Raw genomic sequence first — 16,204 nt, 5'->3', positions numbered from 1 at the left:
TGCTTTCAGGAGAGGCAGAGCACTGTAGGAAACGGAGACCCCTCTCTCAAAGGGCTCACACGAAATGTCACCTGCTCTGAGACCCAGGGCAAAAGCAGTCATTGAAAGGAGCCTGGGTCGACCCGCTTACTTCTTGAAGAGCCTCCCAGAGAGGGAGGAGGCAGCTGGGACTCACTCTGGGGACATATCAATAGACGCTGGTGGCAGCCGTTTTGGGGAGCTCATTCTGTCACGAGGACACTGGTGCTGGCAAGCACCATTCTGGAATCTTCTCTCTAGCTTATTAGTGCCAGGACCTGGCCCTGCCCACCAGTAGGCCAGCTGCCATGGGACACAGCCCAGCCCACCAGAAGGCCCAGAACCATCAACAGTCGAATGGACAGAGAAGATGCAGTACATATATAGAATGGAATATTACTCAGCCATAAAAATGAATGAAATCTAGCCATTTGTGACAATGGACGGACCTAGAGGCTGGCATGCTAAGTGAAATAAGTCAGACAGAGGAAGACAAATACAGTATGAGTTCATTTATATGCGGAATCTAGAGAACAAAACAAATGAACAAACATAATAAAATAGAAACAGACTCATGAATACAGAGGACAAACAGGCAGTTGCCAGAGGGGAGGAGGGAGGGGGGAAAACAGAAAAAGGTCAGGGAGATTAAGAGGTCCAAACTTCCAGCTACAAAATACATGAGTCAAGGTATGAAATGTACAGTGTGGGGAATATAATCAGTAACTATGTAATATCTTTACATGGTGACAGATGGTAACTAGACTTATTGTGGTGATCATTTAATACTGAATCACTATGTTGCATAACAGGAACTAAAATAGTGTTGTAGGTCAATTATACTTCAAAAACAAACACACAGAAAAAGAGATCAGGTTTGTGGTTACCAGAGGCAGGGGGTGGGGGACGGGGAATTGGATCAAAGTAGTCAAAAGGTACAAACTCCCAGTTGTAAGATAAATAAGCACTAGGGCTGTTATGCACAACATGATGAATATAATTAACACTGCTGTATGCTATATATGAAAGTTGTTGAGAGTAAATCCTAAGAGTTCTCATCACAAGGAAAAAATTTTTTTCTATTTATTTCATTTTGTATCTATATGAGATGAATATTAACTAAACTTGATGTGCTAATCAATGCATGATGTAAGTCAATTTTTTTTTTTTTTTTTGGCCACACCGCATGCGGGATCTTAGTTCCCTGACCAGGGATTGAACCTGTGCCCCTACATTGGAAGTGCAATGTCCTAACCACTGGACCACCAGGGAATTCAAATTATGTAAGTCAAATTATGCTGCACACCTTAAATTTATACAGTGGCGTATGTCAATTATATCTCAATAAAACTGGAAGAAAAAGGAAAAAAAAAAAAAAAAGACACAATACCTATACAAAGGAATGCCAGTAAGACTGACAGCTATTTTCTCTACAGCAACAATGGGATCCCAAGTAGAATGTGCCAAACTGATGAGAGAAAGTAACTGTCAATGCTGACCTCTGAATCCAGTGAAATTAGCTTTTGAGAACTAAGGTGAAATAATAAATATTTATAAATATTAAAAGAGTTACTACCAACAGACCCTCACTAAAGGAACTTCTACTTTAGGAACAGGAAAACTAGTACCAGAAGAAATATTTGAGATGTAAGAAGTGGTATCTTTCTGCCTCATTGGACACTCCTGAGTATATCATCTTCATTTTACACTCATCAAAACTGCAGATACAGAAGGAAAGTCAACCTATCTGTAGAAAAAAAGAGTACTCTAGTGCACCTAGATGTACTAGAGTAAGATAGGCTCTTCTCCTGACAATCCTGAAACTGTGTCTGTCACTGCTATGGCAGCCCCTGGGAAAAACTTAAAGTATTTAGAAACGTACAGAAGGTGCAAAGATGGAGACAGAGAAAAAACTTTAGAGAAGCCAGGAGAATAGGAGAGTGACCTCGGGGGCAGAGCTCCGGCCAGAGCAAGGCTGTATGTCCTTCTCCCATGGCAGATGAAATTTCACAAGTTAGGAACAGACTACATTTCTTAAATCTCTGTAAAAGTTATTCTTTTATACTTTACATGGTTATAATTATTTATATTTTAACACAAATTACATTACTATGTTTGCCTATCTGTGTGGCTTTGGAGAACTCAACCAGGATCAACAGATTAAAAATTATAGTAAGATATATTTTCACTCAATAGAATTAAGAACATTATAACAATCAAAGAAATACAACTATGGAGAGACTTTTCTGTTATATAGTGAGCTCTCTGCATTGAAGTTCTAAAGGTGTTTCATTATTGAATAAATGAGCATATAAGATCCCTTCAAGGAATGAGACGTCCACAAGTTGTCTTTCTCACGTATACAACAAATATGTTCTCCTTCCTGGTTTTCTTCCATATTCGAAACACCTATTCAAGAAAACTTCTCCTTGCTTTTCCTGGCTCTTTCTCTTCCATCTGTGAACCCATAATGTTTCTAAGTATACTCAGGTCTAAAGCAATGTTTCTTAACGTGTTCATAGATCTCCTGCATCAGAAAGCCCTGGTGCTTACTGAAAATGCAAACTCTACGCCCCACTGTGGACATACTGATTCAAAAACTCAGGGGTTGAAGAGAAGGGGTTTGCATTTTCAAGATGGTCACATTTTAAATAAGCTCTCCAGGGTGATTCTTATACACCCTGAAATTTGAGAACTCCCCTCTGAGGCAACAAAGTTTACAGTTTCTATAAACCACTGTCTATTCTTTCACCTAATGGAGAGACTGCCAAAAGAAACCTTAAACTTTTTGCAGCTTCCACTGACCTTATCAGTCTCTGATAGAGCAGACAGAACTGATTTTGGCTCTGCCTAACACAGATTCCCTTGTTATTAAGGGTGGTGAAAATTAAACATACTAATGTCAGAATCAGGACAAGTAGAAATAATTTTATCTGAATAGATGACCATTTCAAAACAAGGCTTTTAAAGATTAGAGTAACTGGGGGAGGAGGTACGTAATAGGAGGAAAGAAGGGATATACAAGAATGGGAGTTCCCAAATAGAGAAAGACACATGAAGGAAGAGAGGTGCAGCCAGACATATTTATTCATACGTTCAAACATTCATTGATCAACTGCAATGTGCCACAAACAATTACAGAAACTTGGGAGACATTAATGAACACAACAGGCAAACATCCCTACTCTCATGGAGCTTACAATCTAGCAATGGAAGATAAACAATACATATAATAAATACATTATAGAGTATCTTAGAAGGCAGTAAATTTTATGGAACAAAAAAAACGAACACGGTAAACGGGTCGTGAGTATAAGCTGAGTAGGGATAATTTTACAAAGGTGGTTAAGAAAGCAAATATTTCAGCAAAAACTTTATGGAAGTGAACAAGTCAGCTTTGCAGATATCTGGGGGAAGACCATTTAAGGCAGAAGGAATAGCCAATACAAAGTCAGGAGAATGCCTGGCCTAAGGAAGACCAGGGTGCTGGGAAAGAATACACAAAGAAGGAGTGAGGAGATAAGAGTGAGAGATATTAGAGACCAGATTATATGCTATTTTAAGGACTCTTGGTTTTACTGTGGAAAAAAATCAAAAGCTAGTGAAGAGTTCTAAGCAGGAGACTGAAATGATCAACTTTTTTTTTCAAGGTATCACTCTGGCTACTGAGCTGAAAATAGATTAAAAGTGGAAAGAGAGAGAGTAGTCAGGAAACCACCACTGCAGTAATCCAGGCAAGGGATGATGGCAGCTCAAGCCAAGTGGTGGCTATGGAGATAGGGCATCAGATCTGTATGTATTTGTAAGGGAGAGCCAAGAGGATTCCCCGACAGAAATGTGATGTGTAAGGAAATGGAAATAATGAAATACCACCAAGGTTTTGGCCTAAGCAACTAACAGGATAGAAATAAGAAAGATTGAAAACAGGCAGGTTTCTAAGGAGGGGGCTCAGTTCAGTACTGGACAAGCTGAATTTGCAGTTTCTAAGACATCCAAGGTAGACATACCTAGCAGGCAGCTGAATACATGAGTGTGGTGTTCAGAGCAGAGTTCTGTGCTGGAGATGTAAATTTGGGAGTCACCAGCACGTAGATGATATCTAAAGCTGTAAGACTGGATGAAATAACCATTTGAGTGGCCATAGATAGAGAAGAGAAGCAAAGCCTAACTCCTGGCACACTCCAATACTGGGACTGAAGGGGCAGGGAAAGGAGAGAAATCAGCAAAGGAGATGGAGAAGGAAAAACTTAAGTGCTCTGAAAGCCATATGAAAAAAGTTTTCTAAGAATGAGATAGTGATCAACTGTCAGTGCTGTTGATAGATGGAGTAAGACTGCAATTTTACCACTGGATTTAGCAACGTGTAAGTCACTGGCTACCTTGAAGAGTGTGTTTTGGTGGAGTGTTGGGAGCAAAAGACTTACTGAAATACCTTTCAGGAGAAAGGGCTGAGGGGAAAGAGAAGTAGACAGCTCTTCAGAGGAGTTCTGCAGCAACTGGGAGCAGAGAAAGTTTTTCAATGGCAGAGATGTGAGAATTAGACTCGAAAGGGAAACAAGGTTAACATAAGGTTTTGTTACAAAGTTACAGTAATCAGGACAGTGTGAGACTGGCATAGGGATAGACACAGATCAACAGAGTAGAATTTAGAGTCCAAAAATACACCCTTACATTAACCATTAATTGATTTTCATCAAGAGTGCCAAAATAATCCAACGCAGAAGAGTCTTTTCAATAAATGGTGCTAGAACTAGTGGATATCCACATGCAAAAGAAAGAAGCTGTAAACCTATCTCATACCATTCATGAAAATTAATTCAAAATGGATCATAAACCTAAATGTAAGCACTAAAACTATACAACTCTTAGAAGAAAACTTAGGAGTAAATCTTTATGACCTTGAGTTAGGCAATGGCTTCTTACATATGACACCAAAAACAGAAGCAACCAAAGAAAAAATAGATAAATGTGACACCAAAATTTAAAACTTCTGTGTGTCAAAGCACACTATCAGGAAAGTGAAAAGACACCCCACAGAATCGGAGAAAATACTTGAATAATGCAAGGGTTAGGCACTGATCCTCCGCACAGCTAGAAATCCACGTATAACTTTAGAGCCGGCCCTACATATCCGAGGTTCTGCATCGGGGATTCAATTAACCACTGATTGTGTAGTACTGTACTATTTAGTGAAAGGAATTCACGTGTATGTGGACCCCCATAGTTCAAACCTGCATTGTCCAAGGGTTAACTGTATCTGCAAATCACTTATTTCGTAAGTGACCTGTATCCAATATCACATATTCAATATCAAAAAGAAAATCCAATTTTAAAATGAGCAAAGAATCTGGACACTTCTCCAAAGATAACATACGAATGGCCAATAAGCACATGAAAAAAAAATGTTCAACATCATTAGCCATCAGGGAAATGCAAACCAAAACCACAAGGATATATCACTGCACATCCGCTAAGATGGCTGTAAGCAAAAAGTGAGACAATAACAAATTTGGCAAGGATGTGAAGATATTGGAACCCTTCTACACTGCTGATTAGATTATAAAGTGGTGCAGCCACTTTGTTAAACAGCCTGGTAGTTCCTCAAAAAGTTAAACATATTATTACCATATGACCCTACCATTCCACTCCTATGTATATATCCAAGAGAAATGGAAACATATGTCCACACAAAAACTAGTACACAAAGGTTCAGAGCAGCCAAAAGTTGGAAACAATGTAACTGCCCATCAACTGATGAATGCATAAATAAAATGTGGTATAAAAACCCATAAAAAAGGAATGAAGTACTGATATATGCCACAACGCAGTTGAACCTTGAAAACATTATGCTAAGTAAAAGGACCAGTTGCACAAGACCACACATTTTACGATTCCATTTATATGAAATGTCCAGAATAGGCAAATCTATAGAGACAGAAAGTAAATAATACTTGCCTATGGCTGGAGAGGGAGGGGGGAATGTGAAGTAACTGATAAAGGATGCAGGGTTTCTTTCAGGGGTAGAAGAGACAAAAATATTCTAAAATTAGAATGTGGTAATGGTTGTACAACTCTATTACTACACTAAAAACATTTAATTGTATACTTTAAATGGGTGTATGGTATATTAATTATCTAATAAAGCTGTTAAATGAATAATAAATATTTGTGATTTTTTTTTTCCTAACATAGAAGAAAACATGTTTTTATGATGATGTGAACGATCCAGTAGAAAGTGATAAAACTAGTGATGTTGGAGAGGAGCAATTCAGCAAAGTTCTTAAGTGAAAGTACATGGAATCTACTGCACAAATAGAGGGAATGGCTTTAGATAGAAGCACAGACAGTTCATCTATAAGCAAAAGGCAGGAAAACAGAACACATGGGTATAAACGCTGGTAGGTAGGTAGACGTGATGGTGGAAGTCTGTGGATGTTCTCTACTGGTTGCTTCAATTTTCTCAGTGAAATAAGAAGTAAGGTCATCAACTGAGAATGAGGATAGGAGGACAGATTTTAAAGATGAGGAGAGAGAAGAAGAGAGTGGACAATTAAATAACTAGGACATTCAGTACAACTTAGAGCTGGTTATGAACTAAAAATGAGGCCATTCAGTATGTTTACATGTGTTTCTCCATATTTAGCTGCAAGGTAAGGGCAGAGAGTATACAGAGTTGTCTTTAACCAGGGCTTGGCTTCTAGCCAAAAGATTATGTCAAAGTAAGGGGGAGAGGGGAAGGCAAGGGAGTTGAGAGTACATGGAGAGTGATTATGACAACTGGATGTGGAATTTAGGCTGAGAGAAGAGAGTAAGATGTAGATAAAGGGCAGTGACATAGTAGGATCAACAAACCAGAGGTCCTGGTGGAATTGAAAGATGTGTTGAAATTGAGGAACTAGAAGAGTAACCGAAAAGATATAAGAAATGGGAGTGAGTGACTTGAGATAACATGGAATGCAAAAATCAATGGAAGAGATGAGGTCAAGGCAATGACAGGCAGGGTGTTGGAAAGATCATCACTAAGAATTCAAAATAGGACAGTGGGGACTTCCTTGGCAGTCCAGTGGTTAAAACTCCACGCTTCCACTGCAGGGGGCATGGGTTCGACCTCTGGTCAGGGAACTAGGATTCCGCATGCTGCGTGGTGTGGCCAAAAAAAAAAAAAAAAAAAAATTATGACATTCAGGAGGAGTTCCCTGGTGACCTAGTGGTTAGGATTCCGAGCTTTCACTGCCATGGCCCAGCTTCAATCCCTGGTCAGGGAACTGAGATCCAACAAGCCGTGCAGCGCAGCCAAAAAAAAGAAAAAGAAATACATAATGGTGGATGGGGAAAATAGAGTAGGGAAAAGATGTTTTTAAAAATTACAAAATAGGAATAGTGTTGGAAAGAGTAATAGTGAACCAAGAACTAAAATTAAGAAATGAAAACAAAGAGAAATAAGGTGTAGTAATTCAGAGATCAGTAGATGACAGCCACAATGAGACCTGGGACCCAATTATAATCTGATGACATGAGATTCAAATGATGACATGGGATTTTTTTCAGACAGGAAGGAGGAAGACTGTCTAGAAGCAGCAACTAGAAACAAAGACAATACCTACTCCAATTTTATGCCCAGTTGTCTGAGAACTGTGAGAGAAAAAGCAGCTAGTTTTGGAGAAGGTTACAGGGGAGGCAGTGTCCTCACAGAAAGGTCAGTTTCCACAGAGCAAAGGATAAAACATTCAGAGAAAAAGATAAAGATATAGGGGATTTTGATGAAGTTGGACTCTGACTTCCAGAAAGCACAAGTTTCAGGAATTAAGGAAATAGAAGGGCTCAGAATAAGAAATGTGCAGATGCATCATGAGGATTAAAATCCGGGAGATGAGGAGGAGTCTGGGGCTTCTCGTAGAGAATGACATAAACAGGAATCAAAGGCATAACGAGATTAGTCCTGATAAACTTAGGGCAGTCAAGTGTTGAGGGTAGGGAGGGATAAGTGTTCTGCAGGCTCCACTTTGATCCTTTTAAATGGGCATGAAGAGATATGAAGTTATACAGTCCTAACCCTAATGTGCCATCTTATTCCCAGTGTGGCATACAAACCCTAAGGTGAATCTCAATGATTCTACCCTCCTGGTGTTCACGTCTTAATATAATACCCTCTCCTTGAGTGTATGCAGGACCTGTGACATGCTTCTAATTGACAGAATTCGGTTAACAGTGATGGGATATCATTCCCTTGATTACATTATGTAACATAGGGACTCCATCTTAGTAGCAAAGTGTGAGACTCTCTGCAGACTCTCTGAAATAAGTGGCCATGATGTTGAAGCCTGTGTGGCAAGAAACCATGCAGCCTCTAGGAACTGTAGACAGCATCGATGACCTGAAGGTGGCCTCCAGCTGATAGCTGGCCAAAAGCTGGGGCCCCCAGTCATACAATCACAAGGGTATTAATTCTGGCAACAACCTGAATGAGCTTGGAAACAGATTCTTCCCCAGTCCAGCCTCTGGATGAGAATGCAGCCCAGATCACACCTTGATCACAACCTTGTGAAACCCTGAACAAATGACCCAGTTAAGCTGTGCCCAAACTCCTGACCTACAGAAATGATAAAATAATAAATGTGTGCTTTTTCAAGCTGCTAAATTTTTAGTAATTTGTTACACAGCAATAGAAAATGAATATACCTAGTATGAGAGGTTCATCTTGGCCCATTAAAGGAGGTAAGGATAACCTAGGGAAGCCAGGCATTATGACCACACACAGTGTCTCTTTACTCCATTCAATGACCAATAAATGCCCTAAGAGAGGTGGTCTCAATGGGGTTGTGGGTTAGAAAGTAGATGACTTTAGCTGGAGCAAATGGCACCTTAGACGATAAGATTAAACAGACAGTCTGGGGAAGAAGTCTATGGAGACTCTCTACTTTCTGCTCAATTTTTCTGTAAACCTCAAACTGCTCTAAAAAATAAAGACTATACAAAATTAAAAATAAAAAAAGATAGTCTTAAGTCAAATCATGGAGGCCCCACATGGCACACTACTATGTAGGCAATGCATAATCAATGCACACATTTCTAAGGAGAAAAGACCTAATCTGAACTTTGCCTTAAAAAAATAATTCTAGTCATAGTGCAAAAAACTGATTTGAAGAAGAGAAACTGGAGACAGGTAAGTAGACAGGTCATTGTATTATCTCACATGAGTTCCTGAATTAGGACAGTTTAGTAGGAATGAAAAGGACAGACAGGTAATATATCTCCTGGAGGTATAAATGACAGGACATGGCTACTGATTAGATGTAGGAAAAGAAGCTGTTTGAGCCAAAGACGACTCAGGTACTTCCAGCCAATGACACTAGAAGAACAGAAGGCAATAGTTATCATTAAATGAGACAAGAAACAAAGAAGACTGGTTTCGGAAGGGACCGATAACGAGCTCCAAGAAAGACAAGAAGCAAAGGAGAAAGAAAAAAGGAAATGCGTGCCAAGGGAAAAGAAAGACAGATATTACAGTACAGGAATTGCTTTTGTGGTATTAAAAATAGGCAAGCTACTATGTACTATCCAGTCAGTGCCTGGAGCTAAAAGTTTTATCCATTTTCAAAACAAAAGCTGACATCAGAAATTATTTAACTCAACATCTTCCTCTCTGCCTCCACTGTTACACATTGAAAAAAAGAAAAAAAAAAAAGATGCCCAGAGAGGTTAGATGGCTTGTCTAAAGGTACCAGCTAATTAGTGGCAAGGCCTGGATTAGAATCCGGGTCTTATGACTCTCAGTCTACTCCATGTCCTGAATTAACTTAGTCAGAGGCAGTTCTTACTTACATAAATCATTTATCTATGTCCTTTATGGTCAGAAATGACCACATGAGCGTGCCAGTACTTGGAATCTTCTTCTCTTGGTTCTTCTGCAGATCTTGCTGCTTTATATGACAGAAATCATATATGTCAACAACTAGCAGAACAGAAAAGGAATCAAGCAACTTATTCCTGAAGAAAAAAAATATGACAGTAAACTAGGCCCTGAGAAACATCACTAAGGATTTTATCAACAGCACCACACTTCCCCCCGCAACACACATAGGTCTCCCTATCCCTGTACTTCAACACCCGCCAGAAGACATCCTGTCTGAAGCCGTGAATGCCATCACCAGTGGCTGAAACGAGTGAGAATCAAGCTGCAGTAGGCATTTTAAACTGTTGCCTAATTTAAAAGGAAAACATTCCCCCTAAATACATAACAGTTCTCAAGAATGAGCTAATTCTTCTAGTAATTTATGCATTAAGCTTTAGAGGGCAGGCCAGGGAAGCTACCCACCAAGCTCAACATAATTCCAGTGGTAAAATGCATTTTGAGTTCAAACAGAAAAAAATTATTTCATAACCAAAGACTACCCTCCATTTTATAGCACATCTCAATTCAGACCACCACATTTCGACTGCTGAATAGCTTTCCAGTATACTACCAACAGACTAAGTCTAAACTATGTGGTGTTTTATGAGGATTCCTTTTCTCTGAATTTATAATACAGAATGAATTAATATGTAAATTATTAAAATTATTTAAATATTTAATTGTTACTTTCCTTAAAGTTTCCATTCAAACAGAAAACTAAATATAAAAGGAAACCTAATAAAAAAATGAAAAAGACAGGAACTTTCTAAAATCTTAAGTTTATATGCTCATTCTGCTGAAGGATCTTCCTACTTGACCTCAAGTAGCTCACCACACCCTTCTGCAACAATCTAGAAGCTTCATTTTCACAAATACTTTTCTAAGACAAATATGGATAACAACAATCAACTAAAATAGTATCTGGACTGAGTTCTGACATATCACTTACATCAATTATCCAAGTACGTCTGCTCTTAGAAAATAGTCACAGCTGCAAAAACAGGCGGGGAGGGGGGAGTGGTGGGACAAATTTCTAAAATCATACATACAGGAAACAAAAGAATTTTGAATTTTTAAATTATTGCATCTGTATTTTCCATCATGTAAAAAGTTCAGTGGAAAATGCCTAAGTGCTCTTGTAACAATATTTTTCCTGGTTCTGACACTATCTTACTCATCAAATCTAAGAGAAGTGTTTCGTTGTAAGCTGGCTTTTCATTATTGCCTAGCTACTCTCTTTCAGAAAACCTTTCCTTGACTGTAAAGTCTCAACATTTATACCATAATTTACATTTTTGTTTTATTCTTCCTGGATATATCCAATTCGTGTAATTTTTTAAAATCCCAATTAGGTGAGAAATTTTCCATAGACCGGGACATTATCTTCTATTTCTTAGGCATCTGTCTCTAAAGACAGCACTAACAAAATGGAAAAGGCAAAAGCTTTACAGAAAAAAGATGAGTTACATAAACCAGTTCTGCCACTTACTAGCTGGATGACTTGTGTCTAAGATTCTTTATCAGTAAAAGGAAACAAAAAATATCCATTTTGAATGCTGTTATAAGAATTCGATAAGATAATACAGGTAAAGCACATGGCACAGAGTAGACAACTTGTTGAAGAACATTATTACTTCCAAAAAGAATAATCTAAAGCTGCTACTGTAAAAAGGTTAAATATTTTTTGCTAGTAAAATCTTCCAAAAAAATATATAAAAACCTCCCTTTATTCTTTACCAACAAACTTTAACAGTCTTGTTCCCATCTCCACCCCCCCAGAAATTATCAAACTACATATAGTGGAATAAAATACACCGGGCTTTTCTTTTTCTCCCTTTCAACTCCTACCAAGTTGCAATCTCATACATTTTCACAGTTTACTATAAGGTTGAGCCATACGACACTGCCATCTTTACATGTCAAAACTGGTCAACTTATTGGCCATTTCACAGGGTTCAATCTGAAACTGACATGCTCAAAGAACACTTGATGATCCCAGCCTGGGTTGCAGCTGCTACACATAAACAGAGGCTGTTAAAATAAATGAGGGCTTTGAAATAAAGTGAAATTTTAAAGTTCACTGTTATTTTAGTGCTTTTACTTTGTACAAAGCTCTTCTTAAAACTAAAAAGTTAATACATCTTGAAGAAATTTCCAAGCAAAAGCCTACACGATCTTCTAGAATTATTTTCTAGACTATGAAAAACATGCATCAGGAAGAGATGATCAAGTAAGGATCCTTATAATGACATGTAAATCCAAGCACAAAACTGAAGAATTTTAATAATCTTTAAGAGGATGACTAACAGTTCAAGAGCCAACAGTGTTTAAAATTGGAGGCCTCATGAGTGTGATATTTGAGCTAAAAACTCAAACACAGGAGACAAAATTATTTGCCAGAGAAATTTTGAGGGAGAATTCACAACAGAACCTACCTTCAGTAGGCCTCAAAACTGGCTCACAATAAAATCATCAAAAGCGCTATAGCAAAAACAAAAAACAAAACCGCCCTGTGAGAGATTAGAGCCCTAACAGATACTGTAATAAAGTTCTCCAGGTGCTTCTAATATGCACTCAGGGTAGAGAACCCTATCCTTTAAGGGTTTTTCCATACTCCTTCATTTTATAAACCAAGACTACATTTTGAGAAGAATATGCTCCTAGGCCAGGTTCCAGAGGTTCTAGTCTACCAGAGTAGAAAGCTAGTCCTATTCAGAATCACCTAATTCAAATGACAGTCATACAAATATTCATGGTACAGTTCCAGACGAACATCTCTCTTTGTAAGAAAACATCACCCTGTATTACCATGAAACTAACATGTATACCAAAAAACCTCTCCTGTTTAAAGAACTGTAGTAATTTTAACATATTAGAGGGGTTATTAGCAATTTAATTTGTAGAACCATCATGGTAATTTCCAATTACTAGAAATATTCCCTCCTGTTTTAATAAACTTGCTAAATTCTAAATAAAACACTAACAGCTTATTTTATATAAGTTTAACCAATCAACTAAAAAGAAACCATAATTGAAATACAAATCCTATTTAATTTCCATTTTAATATTTAAAAGTAGTCCAATTAAGAATAGTCTTACTGTTCTAGAATCCGAGAATGGATTGTATTCATCAAGTCCTGGTGGGACATTTCTTGTCACTTGTGTAACTGATGGGTCCTGGAATAAAATTCGAAGGAGAAAAAAAAGATTACTTATCCTTTAAGATACAATTATGATATTTACAAAGCATTTGCTTTATCTGTCCTTTTGGTCACCCAGCAAAGCTAACAGAGGAAAATAAAGAAGATTATCAGATTTACTCAGTCCCACTTCCAGAAAGTTGAAATTTAAACCCACAGCCCTCACACTCTCAAAGAAAAACAAATGAAAACTGGGTTAGATGCAAATCAGCTGCTAGCTATTATTTAAAGAATGAAAATAGACCACCTCATAACAGCTGTGTGGAACCGATTGCACAGGGCATCTCAGCAAATCTTGAGTAAACCCATCCTTCCCTCTGGGCTCCACAAAGAGTTCATGTTCCCCTTTTTTAAAAAATAATATCTTCAGTTTTCCCCACCGCAGATTTAAGTACCACGATACAAATCAATGTCATGTACAGGTAACATCTAGAGCATTCAAGATTAAGCACCTCTTACTTGTTTTATTCTACTACAGTACTTCCCCATGACTGTATTTATTGTTCCACATGATCCTAGACTGTCTCCCTCTTCCAAGTATAATATATTACCACATTATCCCAGCTTCTCAAATCTTAATACTAGGCTTTCGTATAAGTAACTAAATCACAAAATCCTAGTTATTCTATTTCTCTTTGACTGTGAAAGTAAGACACAAATATAATGATCATCTCAACAAAATCAACTACATAATTAATGTGAAAGGCATTTGCAAACCATAATATACAGCCTCATTAGCCTTCATATCCCTAGTCTCAAACTTTCACATTCGCCAGAATCAAATAAAACACAGATTGCTGCACCCCACTCCCAGAGTTTCTGATTCAGTAGGTCCGGGGTGGGACCTGAGAATCTGTATTTCTAACAAGCTCCCAGGTGATGCTGCTGGTCTGGGGACCATTGCCCCCTTGTCTACACTGTACACTGTCCAGTCCATCTTCCTCAACACAGTCATCAAAGTTACCTTTCAAAAATGTAAAGCTAATCTTGTCATTCCCCTCCTCCAATCCCTCTCCCCTGCCCCTTATCCATTTCAGATTTTTAGAGACTCAACTATAAAATACACATTCCTCAAAATGAGATACAAAGTTTCCGACTAGCCCCTGCCTACCTTTCCAGCCTTATCAACTCTCTTATAACCACCCTCACACCTTGCCAGTCCTTTCCCTTAAGCAAACAAAACAAGCTACTGGGCTTCCCTGGTGGCTCAGTGGATAAGAATCTGCCTGCCAATGAGGGGACATGGGTTCGAGCCCTAGTCCAGGAAGATCCCACATGCCACAGAGTAACTAAGCCCGTGTGCCGCAACTACTGAACCTGCACTCTAGAGCCCACGAGCCACAACTACTGAGCTCGCAGGCCACAACTACTGAAGCCCGCGTGCCTAGAGCCCTTGCTCCACAACAAAAGAAGCCACCACAATGAGAAGGCCGCGCACCGCAACGAAAAGTAGCCCCGGCTCCCACAACTAGTGAAAGCCCACGTGCAGCAACAAAGACCCAATGCAGCCAAAAATTAATTAATTAATTAATTAATTAATTTAAAAAAACAACAAGCTACTATATAAGGAGCCTCGAACTTGGCAATAAGCAAGCAGTAAGTATAAATCAAAAGTACAGCAGAGATGAAAAATAAAGTCTTTAGGCTTGCTCAACAATAAAATGGGAAGGGGGCAAAGAAATCATTCTACCTCCTCTCAGGGTTACCCTTCCCAGTTTATTCAAAAATGAGTAGGAAGATTATCAAGAGGGGATGTATGCTTCAGGGGGGAAATTAAGAAAATAGAAACATGAATATTTTAATCAAATTTTTAACCAAGTTGGCATTGTTGTGCTTAAATTTAGAAGTGGGCTCAGGGTCAAGAAGTGGAGACCTAGCAAATCCAGATGGTCCAGCTGCAGTCACGTCACAACGCCCAGCCCACCACAACCCACCACAAAACCAGGTGACCTGTGAATGCTCAGACACCACATTCTTCCTTGGCATTGCTTCCTCTGGCAGTAATACTCTTCCAGGCAGGGTCAGCCTAGAAATCTCCTCCTCTTCCTTAAAGACTCAACCCAAAGACTACCTCATATGCTAACCAATAATCTTCCTGATACCTTCCTGATATCCAATCACTCCATCCCAATCTCAGTGCTCCCACAGAACTTGGTATTTATCTCCATCAGCATTTATTTGACTGAACCATGATGATCTTCATGCAAGTCTTTTTTCCCAAATTAGATTGTGACATCTCTGAATACAAGAAATATGTAAATAGGTCTTTTTTATTTAATCATTCGTGTGAGGTAACACTGTTTCTTGAGTGATTATTATTACGACCTCTGGGGGGGAAAATCCAGAATAATTATTCGCAACAGTAGCAGCAGTAATAACCAAGAAATACTTCCTTAAAAAATAAACATAAATATGAAGTTAATTCAAAAAGTTTAAGTGAAAAGATGTTTAATTAATGTTTACTCTCACTCATAAGAAGAGAAACACTAATTAAAACTACGGCTGACCCTTCAACAACACGGGGGTTAGGGGCACCAACCCTCGGCTCAGTCAAAACTCCTTGTATAAATTATAGTTGGCCCTCCCTATACTCCACATCCATGGTTCTGCATTCACAGATTCAAGCAAGAACAGATCGTGTAGTACTGTAAAATTTACTATTGAAAAAAATCCACATATAAGTGGACCCACAATGTTCAAACCTGTGTTGTTCAAGAGTCAACTGGATGCTGATGTAATCATTTCTCACGTATCAGATTAGCAAAACTCCAAAAGTCTGACATACTCTGTTGACAAAGCTGTAAGGAAATAAGGATTCTCACACATTCCTAATGGAAACAGAAACTGTTACAACCTCTATGGAGGGAAAGTTGGCAACTGCTAGCAAAATTACATCTGCATTTAAACTATGACCCACAATCTCATTTCTAGGAATTTATTCCAAAGATATACTGCAAAATACTATTTGTAATAGCAAAGAATGGAAGCAAACTAAATGTCTATCAATAGAAGATGGTTGAATAAACTACAATACATCTATATGACAAAGTACTATGCAGCTGAGTATTATGCAGTTGTAAAGCGGTATAAGATC

General features: G+C 38.5%; 1 protein-coding gene and 1 non-coding gene across 3 annotated transcripts in view; both read right to left on the bottom strand.

Moving 5' to 3' along the window:
• The window catches only part of SCAMP1 (secretory carrier membrane protein 1), a 105,708-nt gene that overhangs the window by 67,529 nt on the left and 21,975 nt on the right, over positions 1–16,204 (bottom strand). The window contains exons 1-2 of one of the 2 annotated variants that reach the window (XM_036845806.1): positions 13,010–13,087; positions 9,841–9,938 (exon numbers count right to left, since the gene is read on the bottom strand). In XM_036845806.1, coding sequence (XP_036701701.1) covers positions 9,841–9,849 — 9 coding nt within the window. In that variant the 5' untranslated portion in view covers positions 9,850–9,938; positions 13,010–13,087. Of the gene's footprint in view, positions 1–9,840; positions 9,939–13,009; positions 13,088–16,204 lie in introns of those variants that run through there. The other variant, XM_036845804.1, reaches the window with a different exon arrangement.
• Positions 1,219–1,290, bottom strand: TRNAG-UCC. The gene has a single exon. It is a non-coding gene; the product is annotated as a tRNA-Gly (tRNA).

The sequence above is a fragment of the Balaenoptera musculus genome, chromosome 3, assembly GCF_009873245.2.
Source record: "Balaenoptera musculus isolate JJ_BM4_2016_0621 chromosome 3, mBalMus1.pri.v3, whole genome shotgun sequence".
Taxonomy (NCBI): Eukaryota; Metazoa; Chordata; class Mammalia; order Artiodactyla; family Balaenopteridae; genus Balaenoptera; species Balaenoptera musculus.
The sequence above is the reverse complement of the archived record's forward strand: the minus strand, read 5'-3'. Positions and strand labels throughout refer to the sequence as shown.